Raw genomic sequence first — 13,436 nt, forward strand, 5'->3', positions numbered from 1 at the left:
ATAATAAAATAAATAACAAAATAAATAATAAATAATAGGTTGAAATCAAATCAATCATTGCCTGTTCGATGTATAGAAACTTTTGCAACTAGATGTGAATAGATCAAATATGGATTGGATATTACACAACCTATATTCAAAATTCCATTTTTTTTAATTGATCAAGAAAAAATTCCTTTAACAATTTGAATGCTATCAAATATATGTATTCTAAATTATTTGTATTCTATGGAAAATAATATTTTAAAGATAAAAGTTCAATAAAAGATCAGTGTTGACAAAGCACTAAAGCCACTATTCCATGACTGATGCTAAAAGGTCTAATCCAAATATCTACTCATGAATCATTTTCTTTTATTTAATTGTTATTTTTCTAGATACAAACTGCTATTTAATTATATATTATATATGAAAAGTTATTATCTAATAGTACTTTTATAAACGAATTGGATAATAAAGTTCAAAAAATAATTCAGATAATTTTTAAACATTAAGTTTATTCTTATTAAAAGTATTATAAATGTATTTTTTGTCTCTAATTGTACTAAAAAAAAATACTAGTCTAATCTACAATGATACCATGATATGGATATGTTTTTTGACACAATGTATGGCGTAGTTTTATATGTAAAGATAGTAAGAACCATGGCATCTAGGGTTCCTACTTTCATCTGGCCGTATCTTTCCTGTCTCTTATAATTCAGATACTCTAACCAATGGATAGAGAATCTCAATTCTCCATCCATCCATGGGCCTAAGGGTCACAGTCAAAGCAATATCGAAGCCAGGGGACCATGCCTTTTCTCCCCTTCAATTTTATTGAAATTTCTCTTATTTCTTTCTTTATTTAGGGATACTTTTAACGACAAAGATAATCGATAGAAAATTCATTATTCCATGTGAAATATCCTAGATCTCTATTGTTTTTAAGGTTTGGATGAGAAAAAACAAATCTCCCCCATTGTTGAATCATGGCTCTGCCCTGTATGGGTCCCAATGCGACTACGTGTTATGTATTTCCAAGTTTCAACTTTCAACCAAATTCCTTTTTTTTTTTTTTTTAGAAAATTTCAACCGAATTCATGTAATGAGAAATCTTTTTAGATAATTCTTACCAAACATTAATCTTTTCAGACATTTAATATATGAAAATTAAAAAGATGAGGTCACCCTGATCGCACATAAAACAATGAATCCCTGCCTATTGGTATTGGACACAGTGGTCAGTAGATAGGTAGTGGCCCACATAATCTGCCAAGTGTCAATTTTAAACAAAATATCTTGCGCTTTGATTTGCTAAACTCAAATCCTCAAATTACGTTCCTACACCTCAGCCTAACCTCTACCAACCTGATAGAACACGTCAGCCCAATCTTTCCTGCCAAGTAGTCATGAGCTCATGATTAAGCAACCTTTCCTAAAATAAGCTGACACCTGTCCAATATGGTGTGGGTCGATCTCCAACTATCGCCACGTGTCCGTAAAAGGCCTACTCGAGAGCTATTAGACAAAATGAACCACCACCACCGAGACCAGATAGAAAGGTCTTGTTACATGGCGGCTGCCTCAACGGTCCTAGAAATAATTCTCTGGTCCATTTTTTCCGTGTGTACGCGTTGGTAGTTTTATTGCTTACGTGTTTTGACGTTAATTGAACCGTTACTATCCTTTCCCATTATCTTTTACCGTAACTGGAATAGGGACGTAGTCATTTTAATGGCTTGGAGGAGTTCGAAGCCAATCTCATTATGCCCTGAAGGTTAGGGCATTAAGGCTGTGACGTTTAGGGTTCCAAATAAATAGCTATTTCTCATCAAGGGATTTTTAGATTCTTGCATTGACAGTGAAGAATAATAACGTCAAAACCACATATGGGTCGTTCTTGCCCAGTTGCCCAGATGCCCTTTCTTTCTTCTCAGTTCTCACCATCTTAAAAATGGATCTTTTAAGGAACTCAGTTAGATAAGATCTTTAAATCTCTTTTACACTGCGTGTAGAAGTGAAAGTGAACACAGCAAGAAAAATAGCAGATATGTGTCCGATGGCAAGAAAATGGTGGCAGAAAACCCGGCATCCTCCATGGGGTCGCTCACCAACTTGGCAGCTTTTTATCCATAGGGACCACTTATGGGGTAATTAATTTGATTAATTTATCCTACTTAAACTAATATAAACATTTGACTTAAATTTGCTTCCTTGTATTCCACAACAAGAATCATTATGACAATAACTCTTTCACACTACAACACTACAACAATTAATTAAAAGAAGAAAAAAAAAAAAAAGGACTGAGTCAGTGTTTCAGTATTTTATCCATACGGTTTCAGAAAAAAACAAAGTCAACAAAAATCTAGTTTGAATTTTGGAATTTTATAAGTGTCATATGAAAAAGCTTTTAAGTTTCCTATTAGAGAGCAAATCACACTTAAATGGTTTAATCTTCTCAAAATAGCATGTGAAACCGAAGCCGTTAAGTAGAATTTAACCAAGCACCCAAAATAGCAAGCTTGTTTAACCGTCCGAGCAATATCACAGGATATCGTAATCATCACGTATCGTCCTTACACGTGCCAATATCCCAACCACCCATTTTTCAATTACTATTCTTCAATCTGCTGTCTATATATATACGCCCTCACCATACTACGACCTTTAGTTTTTCGATTCATTCTTCCATATCTCCGTTTTTCCGGTTCTACTTTCCGTTCTACTGTAAAAGCTAAACTTTCTGTCTTCTTTCGATTAGGTTGTCTCATCTTTCCTTTCGATTAGGGTTTCTTCTTCTTGTTGATCATTTGGTTTGAGATTCTGAGAATGAGAGAATCGTTAAGAGGAGCCATGTATGCTAAGGTGGATAGTATCTCTCGACCGAAGTTCGGCAATCTGCTATATTCTGATCCGAACATTTCCTCTACGAAGATGAACGTAGACGATTACCAAGCTCGCAACAGTAGCGCTTCGGTGGCGAGTCCAGGCTACTGCGACAGCAACCAAATGAGTCCAGATAGCTCTCCCTATAACATGTCTCCATGGAACGCCGCCGGCTATTCTCCTTATGTTAAATCTCCATGGACAAGAATTTCTCCTTTGAATCCCTCAAATGGAAATTCCCCACCTAATGGACTCATCGGATCTCTTGTCCGCGAAGAAGGCCATATATATTCCTTGGCAGCTATAGGGGATCTTCTCTATACTGGATCCGATAGCAAGAACATCCGTGTTTGGAAGAACCAGAAAGAATTCTCTGGTTTCAAATCGAACAGTGGATTAGTTAAGTCAATTGTGATTTCCGGTGAGAAAATCTTCACCGGTCATCAGGACGGGAAGATTCGTGTTTGGAAGGTTTCTTCAAAGAATCCTAGCGTTCACAAGCGTACTGGAACTCTCCCAACCTTGAAGGATTACATCAAGAGTTCTATGAAGCCGAGCAATTACGTCGAGATAAGGCGTCACAGGAATGGTCTTTGGATCAAGCATTTCGATGCAATTTCCTGCCTGAGCTTGAGCGAGGACCAAGGGTTGCTGTACTCTGGTTCCTGGGATAAAACCCTAAAAGTGTGGCGAGTCTCCGATTCGAAATGCTTGGAATCGATTAACTGTCACGATGACGCCGTCAACTCCGTCGTTGCAGGTTTTGACGGTTTGGTCTTCACAGGCTCCGCGGACGGCACCGTCAAAGTGTGGCGGAGGGAACTACATGGCAAAGGAACAAAACACTCCTTGTTGCAGACGTTACTGAAACAGGACAGTGCCGTAACGGCATTAGCCGTGAACCCTTCGACGTCAGTTATCTACTGTGGTTCCTCAGACGGACTCGTTAACTTTTGGGAGCGCGAAAAGCAATTATCACACGGTGGGGTCTTAAGAGGACACAAATTAGCGGTTCTATGTCTCGCTGCTGCTGGAAACGTTGTTTTCAGTGGATCCGCGGACATGACGATATGCGCGTGGAGGAAAGACGGTGGAAACAGCCACTCGTGCCTTTCGGTCTTAACGGGTCATACCGGACCCGTTAAATGCTTGGCCGTTGAAGAAGATCCGAAATCGACGGCTGATGATCAAAGGTGGATCATGTATAGTGGCAGTCTTGATAAATCAGTGAAGGTGTGGAGGGTTTCGGAGCAAGGTCCTGATCTGCAACAGATGGTAATATCGCAGAGAAAACTCATGGAACCGAAAAGGTTCGGTTCATTCTCCACCAATCAGAGCTTCTCTTTTGCCAACACCAGCAGGAAACGGCACTGAGAAGAAAAATCCTGACGAGATGAAATGGAGATTTCACTGCGGGAAACGACGAAGGCAGGACGAAAAATGGAGCTTCGTTCTCCTAGTCACCCACCTGTGAATCATCCACGGTTTGATCAATTATTGTGATGACGCACGGTGGACGTCAGATGTACTTGGGCTAAGGATTGTAACATCGGGACCTGTAAATAGTTTTTTTCTTTTTTTTTTTTTTTTTTTTTTTCTTTTTTGGGTTCTTCTATATTCTGAAGTTGACTTGTGGTTGTAAATTGTAGCACTACGGCAGAACTGTAATAATAGAGGATCGCTTACCAGAAAAATAAAAATACAGGATAGCAATTTACATGAATCTCAAATAAGAGCGCAGGTCATTCCAAAGTTTGCAACACCCCATCCCCACATCTGTAACTGGCAAAGGGTAGGATGGTACTTTCAATGAGAAAATAATGATATCATGTGAATGTCAAGGAGTCATACTATTTCTAAATCGATATTGGCAAGAACTGATTCCACTTATAGTAATCGTTGATGAAGTGTGAACCACATTTTCCTTGTTCTAACATAGTAACATTGGCACCTGTAGTCATTTATCATATAGTTTGACAGTACATGAAGAAATAGAAAAAAAAAATAATCTTCAGTTGTATACAGTAGTGCACTTATATACCAAATAGAAGGTTGTGATTAAATGTTTAGTTTTGAAATAAAAATTTTTTTCAACTCTTTTAGTTTAAAGTTTTCTCATCCGCTTGTTTGATATATAAATGCACTATTATGCATAATAGATGATATTTTCTTGTAAAAGTGGTGGAGATATTATGTGGGAGCCAGGGGGAATTTTCTGCATTGTGAAATGTAAGGGAGTTAAGGCTTCTCAATTCTATCAATGGATGCAGAGGCTTGTCACAATGAGTCCGGATTAGCTCCCCCTACGGATTCTCGACCACACAAAACAGTGGGGCTCACAATGAAAAGACACTTTTTGGAAAAAAAAAAAAAAAATGTTTAAAATTGCATCCATGGGCCCCACTGTTTTGTGTGGTCTGGAACCTGTCGGGGAGCACTCTGTTCTACCCGATGAGGTGAGGATCCGGATTCTGTTACAATGCCCTCTTAATTGCCAATGCTAACAACAGCAAGGGTACGTCATAGTTTCTTGAACTGCCCACCTATCATCTCATGGCTGAATTGAGCAAAGCAATCGATCTTTTTTTTGGCCAAAACAAAAAAGCAGCGAATATATTAAAATAAAATTTTAAAGCTTCTCTCCCATATTCTTAAAATAGTAAAGAAATTTTCTTCAATTCTAAGGCATTTCAGCAGGTTTGATAATTAACTTGCAGATTTTCTTGCCTCAGGCTCATCTATGCTTCGGCTGTTTAAAATATGGTGGACCACAACACCAAAAATTGAGTGTTAATCCCTTTGTAGTCAAGGTGAGGTGTTTGAGTACTGTTTCACCCTTGCTTTCTTCCTTTAATAAAAGTTATCTTTTCCGACCCAATAAAACCATTATTAGGAAAATGGAACTGTTAACATCCATTTGTAAATAATTTGGTAAGGAAGCAATCTAAAATTTAACAAACAAATTCATTAAAAAAAATAATAATAATAACAAACTGAAATCTTCCAAAACAGATTAGTTTAGTCTGAAATAGAGTACAGATGATTTCGATAAATTTGAGTTAATTTTTATTGGATTTGAGGTTCATCCGAGCCAGCTTGTGCACACCATGACTATATTTTCAGGGGAGTTTTTATAAAATGAATATAAAAGGGGCTTCGCCGCTGGCCCCGAAGGTATTTGAACTTTGACTTCCTATGTCAATTTGAGTTAATTAGCATCATTGGTGATTAATCTTGTAATCAAATTTGAATTATCATAATCCTCACCATTTTTTGCTCATGTTGAAAGAACTAAGAATGTCTTATTCGAAATACAAAATACACTTATCATTGAAGTTTTTTTTTTTTGGTGTAAAATTATCAGTGTAGATTGATGCATATAAAACCAGGCTACATGCCATCTATATGTCAATTGATGTGGAATACATATATTTTTATGCATTTCTTTTTTTAATTTCCGTTCATGTTGCATGACATAATCTAAGACCAAGAAAATGACTCGATGACCTATGGATTGGAATCAGATAAATATTTGACATTCTGTTGGAATAAATATAATGCTGTTTAAAATAAAGAGAAAATATATAATACAAAGAAGAAAGACAAGATGAGTTCAATCAGAACTAGTCCATTCAGTTGAGTGCATTACACATTTATAGTAAAACGAACATCTAGACTCTACAAAGAAATACAATATATGATTCTTACACACAATAAGATATTCTTGATATGAAAAGATAGATTGCCACACAAGATAGAAGGTGCATAGAATGGAAAATATTGACTGCCAACATCGTGTGTTGAAATCACTGTAATCTTCAATTAAGATGGGAATGTGAATCACTAAGATTGTATGCTGAGGTGGTTGAGATCTTCAATTAGAAGTATTGTCTATTAGGGGGTGATGGATATCCACAATCAATATTATTTATAACAAATGCTTAATTGTGATCATTATTCATCAAAATTCAATTAAAGTATTTGAAAAGTAAAACTTCGCGGAGCTTAGTTTGATGGGCCTTGGTTGGACAATTGTCTAGGTGGCGCATAGGTAGTGATGGGCTTCTACTTTTTGAAAATAAGCCACAGATTTTGAGTTATATATTTGTTGGGCCATTAGCCCACTACTATTACAAAGACCAGCCCAATTAGAATTTTCTTTTAGCACTTCGCCAACTTTAAGGTAAGCAACAAACCCTAACCAAAAAAGAGAGTAAAATATATATATATATATATATATAAAAAGAAGTAGATTAAATGTGTTAGTATAGGACGGATATAATATTATTTTCTTGAACAATTAATGAATTATAAAATAAATAAAAAACTTAGAGCATTTTAGTTATATGTTGTCAAAATATTCAAGTAATTAAGGGGGTTTTATATCCTTGTTTTCGAGTAAGAAACAATTTTCCTTGTTTTATGCATTTTCATTGATTCTTGTTAAGATCCTGCATGATTACACAGAAATTTTAAAAAATATATATTGTTTTTTATAAAAACAAAATAAATCAAACAGTAAGGAAAATTTTGAGTTTTTGAAAGTTTCAAAATAAAGGGTTATGTTTTGATGCTAAAATACAACAATGTTCTTCCGCCTTTTGAAGATAACTTTTTTTTTGGTGGGGTGGGGGTTGAGAAACAAAGTAGACTCAAAACTTTGCCAAAGCCCCAGTTTATTGAAGAAAAAAAAATCCTACATGATTTGGAGCGTTTTTGTTCCAAAAGATTGAAAAAAATAAAAATAAATAAATAACAAGATAGAGTAACTTTACCATACAATCCCTAAATAATTATAGTTGAGGGTGATTGGGGCTACTTTGAGCTAAATTAAAGCCCTCATCTCCTTATACAATCTAGATCCTCTTCTCCCTACACCAAAAAAATTGTCTCATGGCCAAAGTAGGAAAAATCGTCATTTCGTTATATGGCAATACGAAACCAATCCCGAAACAATTTTTGCCATAAGTCATCGGAAAAAGTCGGACGAGCTAAATGTTAGCGATGATTGTCGTTTCTCTTCTCCCACTTCTCCCACTTCTCCCCTACTGCTGATTGATTATTCTGTGATGAATAAAAAAGATTGAGGGGTGTTCATCTTCTGTTGTTGTTGTTGCCAAATGTGATTTACATCTATTGAAAAATATAATAGAGTAATACCGGAGAAACATTCGAGGAACATTAGAAAATATAGAGAAACCCATGGTATTTCTTCGACTTTCTATGGCCGTGACCGAAAGGTTTCTTTGTATTTATGTTGGATTTTCCCAGATCGCTGGAATATGAGGAGCGGAAAATTGTTGGATCCACTATCAAAATAGAGGAAGAAACAAATCACCGATGCGATTTAGGCAATGTTTATGGGTTTCAGTGGTTCAGCGAGATATTTCGAACCTTGCTCACTACTCACTTGACAATAGGTGTGCCCAGGAGCCTATGTCAGATGGGTTGTGAGACAAGAAAGTTGGGTGTAAAGGTACAACGAGAGCAAAGGATCCAAATTCCCTTTCGCTTCTCTGTTTTTATAATCGTAAAAATAGTAAACTCAAAACGCGTAAATATGGAATTCATATTAATTTACTTAATTGAAATAAAAAAATTTCAAAAATGATTCTGTTTAAAGTTCGAAAAGTCGATTTTAAGTCGGGTGTCGGTGGTGGGCGAAACCACCGAAATCCCGAAATGTCGGCGATACTTCGCCGACATTTAAGGGTTAAAGTTAAAACTTAAATGGGTTCGTTCTTCGTTGTTTGCTGGAGCGGGAGAACGGGAGACTGAGTGATTTTGGAGCAAGTTTGTTTTGCGGCAAGAGAGGGAGTGGCCGGGATGGTCGTTTTCGTTTTTGCGAGAAGGATCGTTGGAGATGACCGGTTTTCGGGGGAGTCGGGTGTTTTGCGCTGGCGCATGGAGAGGCCTCTTCCCGCGGGCTAGGGCTTCCCGCAGGTGGCGGTGGCTCCGAGATTCTTCCCGGGACACGATACATCCTCAGGCCGAAATCATCTCTCGTATTTCTTCATGGTAATTAATGGAATCCCGAGCGAAATCATCTCTTTTGCCTTTCATGCATCCAAACATTTCTTTAGCTCGGGTCGTAGGTAACAAAATGCCGAATCCATATTACGACTTGGTTGAATTGATTGAGTTGAATTCCCTCTTGGGTTTCTTAGATGTGGAAAGAAAACTTCACCACCGAGAATTCGGATTCGGAACATTGTAAACCACAAAGCAATGCGGGTGATGGAAAGTTTTCCACATGGAGATCGAAGTGCGTTCGTGGGAGTGTCAAAAGCGACATGGGTAGAGAATATTACTCATCAACGACGAAACCGGCGAAGGCGAAAATTAAACAAGAAGAGCGGTGAACCGTTTTGGGGTTTCTCTTCCCGCCGATGTGGTTCTTGGGGTTTCAAAAAGAGCCGTCTGGTCTGTTCTCGGAGCATGTACTACTAGCCGGAAATGCGGGGTCCGCGTTTTGTCGACATTTCGTGAGTCGGCGTATTAGCGATTTCGAATTTTCGGCGACTTTTGGTATATGTCGTTTCGTACATGGGTTTCGTGTCGCCCTCTAGCGACTCAACGAATTTTCGCCGCCAAATCGCAAAATGTCGGCGACATTTTGTTCACTTTTACTCCTTTTGACGGTTCCAAGTAATCAGACTTTTCTAGAAATTTAAGGCAAAAGGCCAACAAGACAGAGTTCAAAATGACATTTTGAATGAATATTTTGAGAGCGAATCTTTACCAATGAGTTTAAAATGATACTTTGCTTTATTTTTAAGAACGAATCTTTTCATTGTCCAATCATGGTTTACCAGTTTTTTAAAATGATAATTCGACTTGGTAATCAAATTTTGAGTTATCCAAAGTCAAATTAGAAGATTTATTCAAAAGAATCTTTTAATTTTCCAATCATGCTTTACCCCCAGTAATTTTTTTTTAAATGATATTTTGACTTGGTAATCAAACTTGAGTTATCCTTCGTCAAATTAGAACTTCTTTTTATTATTCTTATTTTCAAAGAAGTGGTTGTCCTAGAATTGGTTGAACGGGTTATCTCAAATCATGTCCGAAATTTTATCAAGTTCATTTCTGACAAAGAAATCGACATATTTATTTCCTTCTAGATGAAAGAGACTTGTCCATCAGTCACATTTAAAGGTTGAGATAAGATTTAAAAGATAGGAAAATTTTTTAGATAAACATGTGTCCTTCATGGAAAGGGAAATGGATGATCCATTTCTAATATCTGAAAAAGATAACATTTTTTCCGAGAAATTTTTTTATCATCAACTTATACTTCCACTCCATTTACTTAAACTTGTCTATCAAAAGGTGTGCCTCTGATGCCCAATTTTGGTCATATCGAACTTTTATCCTCAATCTAAACCTCCCTTTCAGGAAAAAACAACAACCGTTATTTGAAGCCATTCATGTCCAGAATATATCCTTGTTGTACAATTCAGCGGTTGAATACTGTGAAGAACAAGTGATGGAACCAAGGAGAGGATGCTAGAATGTGTGTAAAACTCTGACCAAGCCACTATCCAGATTTGTCAGGATAGAAGATAAATTACCAAAAAAATAAAATATAGAATGCAAATATCAATCAAATTCATTGAGAAAATCTATGTCAGCAATTCAGTTTCCATAATAGTAAGTATTTGGGAACTTGGCCCATTTCCACTCCTTGGTTGAGAGTGCTTTGCTCTTCCTCCTCGGCTCGCCCTGTTGCTTGATAAAGAAGACTTTCTCACAAAAAAAAAAAAAAAAAAAAAGTATTTGAGAACTTACCTAGTCCATTATAAATCCAAAATTAGAGATTTTGATATCCTTTACATAGGATCTCAACAACACGAGAGACATAGAAAGCTAATTATCTAAGTTTTGCAGAAGGGGAACTCTTATCAAATTTGTTCTAGCATTGATTTTCACATTTTATACGAGTGTGTTTAAACTACCTATACATGTTTATAATAAGTTAAACTCCATAGCTTGCAAATTTTGGAATGGAAGTGTGGGCAAAAGCTCAAATTCTGCTCTTATAAGCTGGGACAAGTGTTGTCTCTCCATTTCAAAGGGAGAGCCAGGTTTCTAAAGAGCAGAAATCCATAGTAAAGCTCTTTTTACTAGACAAGCTTGGCATCTCTTGTATGGACCTCCTCTACCCTGGCAAGAGTGTTAAAGCCAAACTATTCCCCTAGTACTTCTCTATTTGATGCAAAGACTAAAAGAAATGAGGATCACAAATACGGAATTGCATTATTTCAGTCTCTACGATCTTGAAGGAGCATACTAGAGACTGGTAATGGCCTCTCCACTTTATTCTGGCTTACCCGTGGATATCAGGTATTCCATGTCTTCTTTTTTTTTTTGGGAAGAAGTAGGTCTATATATTAACATGACCCACGCAAGGCAACAAAATCATTAGTAGAAAGATCTTGAAACCAAGGAATAAACATAAGCCAAAGAGTTAAGCACGAAATGGACAAAACCTTAGACGCAAGAAAGTCAGCCACAACATTACACTCTCAATTAACATAACAAAAGGAAATGTTATCAAACTCAACCATCAGAAGGAAGACATCGTCTATTATGTTTTGAATGGTTAGAGGGGCAGGTGCCCTTTCATTTAGCAACTGAATCACTTCCCAAGAATTTGACTCCACGATGATATACCTAATTTTTTTTTATCCTAAGCCAAATATGACACCTTTTTTGATAGCCATAGCTTCTCTGGCAGAATGGACTAGAATTGGGCCGACACTGAGAGACCAAAGATAGGCTGGCCCATATTGCTTCTAATCACCACACCAACCCCATCAATCCCCTTTTTTTTTTTTTTGTGAAGCATCAACATTTACTTTCCAAAAATCCGTCGAAGGAGGAGTCCAATTGGGGGGAGATGAGATACCTAGTGTGCTGTCAACTTATTCACTTACAATACCCAGATTCCTATTGCCTTTCATGGACTCTTCTGACCCTTGCTTGGCTCTGTCCAGGACTTGCAAGAGAGGGCAGCTTTTGCCTTTGAATATATAGTTGTTTCTGGCCAACCAAATATTCCAGCAGGTATAAGCAATTTGGCTCGTCATCTCCTTGCAATGATGCTTGTCTTTCTGTAGCATTTCCTTCCATCATTGTATTGCAGAGATGAGGTATGGTTTGTAGTTTCATCGGAGGGGTAAAGGAGAGAGGAGAGGCAAACCACACGTCTCGCGAAGTCATAGTCCATGAGGATATGGTTTGTAGTTTCCTCTTTCTCACATCTAGTGCAGCTTAGGCCTACCTGAATTTTCCTTTTATTGAACTCCTCGGCTAAGGGAAAAGCGCCTGCACAAGCCCTCCCCATAACAAGTTTTGTATCCTTGTAACTGCAGGGCATTTCCAGATATTAATCCACACCACTTGATTAATTTTAGAATGTCTAGAGGAGGAGGACAACGATGGTTGGTTTCTCAGCACCTGCTCTTTGATACTGGGGATGTGATGGTATGTTGTTTTCATTAAAAAGACTCCATTTTTAGCTGGCCCTCAAACTCTGCGATCATTTCTAAGGGTGGATCCCAACTTCAAGCTCATGATAGTTGTTGCATCTCCTTGGTCAAAAACTCTTCTAATATCTTCTTCCTTCCATGTTCTTGAGTCTTCTTTAATTAATAGATTGAATTTCGAAGTTTGGGGTGTTTAATAGCCATTAGTCCTCCCAAATGTTTGTCGATTAACCATTCCCTACCAACCAAACCAATCTTAGAGAGAAGAATTTTTCTACTTTCCAACACGCTTTTCCATGCCCAAGATGGGCTAGATCTAGCTGGGGCCTCCAAGAAATCAGTGTTTGGGAAATATATTTGCTTCGAGAATGTAGCCTATTGAGATTATGGGTTATTCTAAACCTTCCAAGCCACCTTACAAAGTAGAGCAAGGTTTTGAATATAAGGATCTCTAAATCCGAGACCACCCCTATCTTTGGCTTTACATAACTTGCTCCATGATATCCAACATATCTTCTTTTTGCCCTTTTCCTCTCCCCAATAGAAATTGAGTGCATCTTTCATGATTTTGTTGTGATGTGATTTGGGTAGAAGGATGTGAGAGGCTACATAATTATTGATGGTGAGGCCTACAGATTTTTGGAGCACTTCTTTACCTGAATATGATAGGAATCTTTGCTTCCAGCCTTGCATTTTACTATTGGTTCTCTCTTGGATGTCCATGAAAATCTCCTTCTTTGAGGCCTTAAACTCTTAGGGTAAGACAAGGTATTTCTTCGGTGGCCTCCAAATGGGATTTTGACGAATTTTGATAGCCATTTTTTAACCCTGAGAACTGTATTTGGATAAAATATATAGACGACTTTTGTTGATTCACTTGTTGTCCACTAGTAGTGCAGTAGAGATCCAGACTTGCTTTAATGTTCTTAAAGTTTGAGAGGAAGGCTTCAGAGTATTGGACAGTGTCATCAATGAATAATAGGTGGGATAAGGGTCAATTTGGTTCCTTGCCTTGATTCCAACTATCACTCCTTTGTGTTGGGCCACTAAAACTACCGAGTTGAGAGCTTCAGC

At 37.4% G+C, this 13,436-nt stretch overlaps 1 protein-coding gene across 1 annotated transcript; it reads left to right on the forward strand.

Moving 5' to 3' along the window:
- The first annotated feature begins 2,676 nt into the window (after positions 1-2,676).
- On the forward strand, positions 2,677-4,702 carry LOC149017862 (protein JINGUBANG-like). Its single transcript, XM_089154237.1, has one exon. The coding sequence runs from the start codon at positions 2,815-2,817 to the stop codon at positions 4,243-4,245; it is 1,431 nt and encodes a 476-aa protein (XP_089010363.1). The 5' UTR covers positions 2,677-2,814; the 3' UTR covers positions 4,246-4,702.
- Positions 4,703-13,436: the final 8,734 nt, after the last annotated feature.

Source organism: Hakea prostrata, chromosome 4, assembly GCF_041222555.1.
Source record: "Hakea prostrata isolate BN-2017 chromosome 4, UWA_Hpros_2, whole genome shotgun sequence".
Classification (NCBI taxonomy): domain Eukaryota; kingdom Viridiplantae; phylum Streptophyta; class Magnoliopsida; order Proteales; family Proteaceae; genus Hakea; species Hakea prostrata.

Bases quoted from the DNA above. Each gene is read 5' to 3' on its own strand.
- LOC149017862 (XM_089154237.1), top strand. From the start codon at position 2,815: ATGAGAGAATCGTTAAGAGGAGCCATGTATGCTAAGGTGGATAGTATC.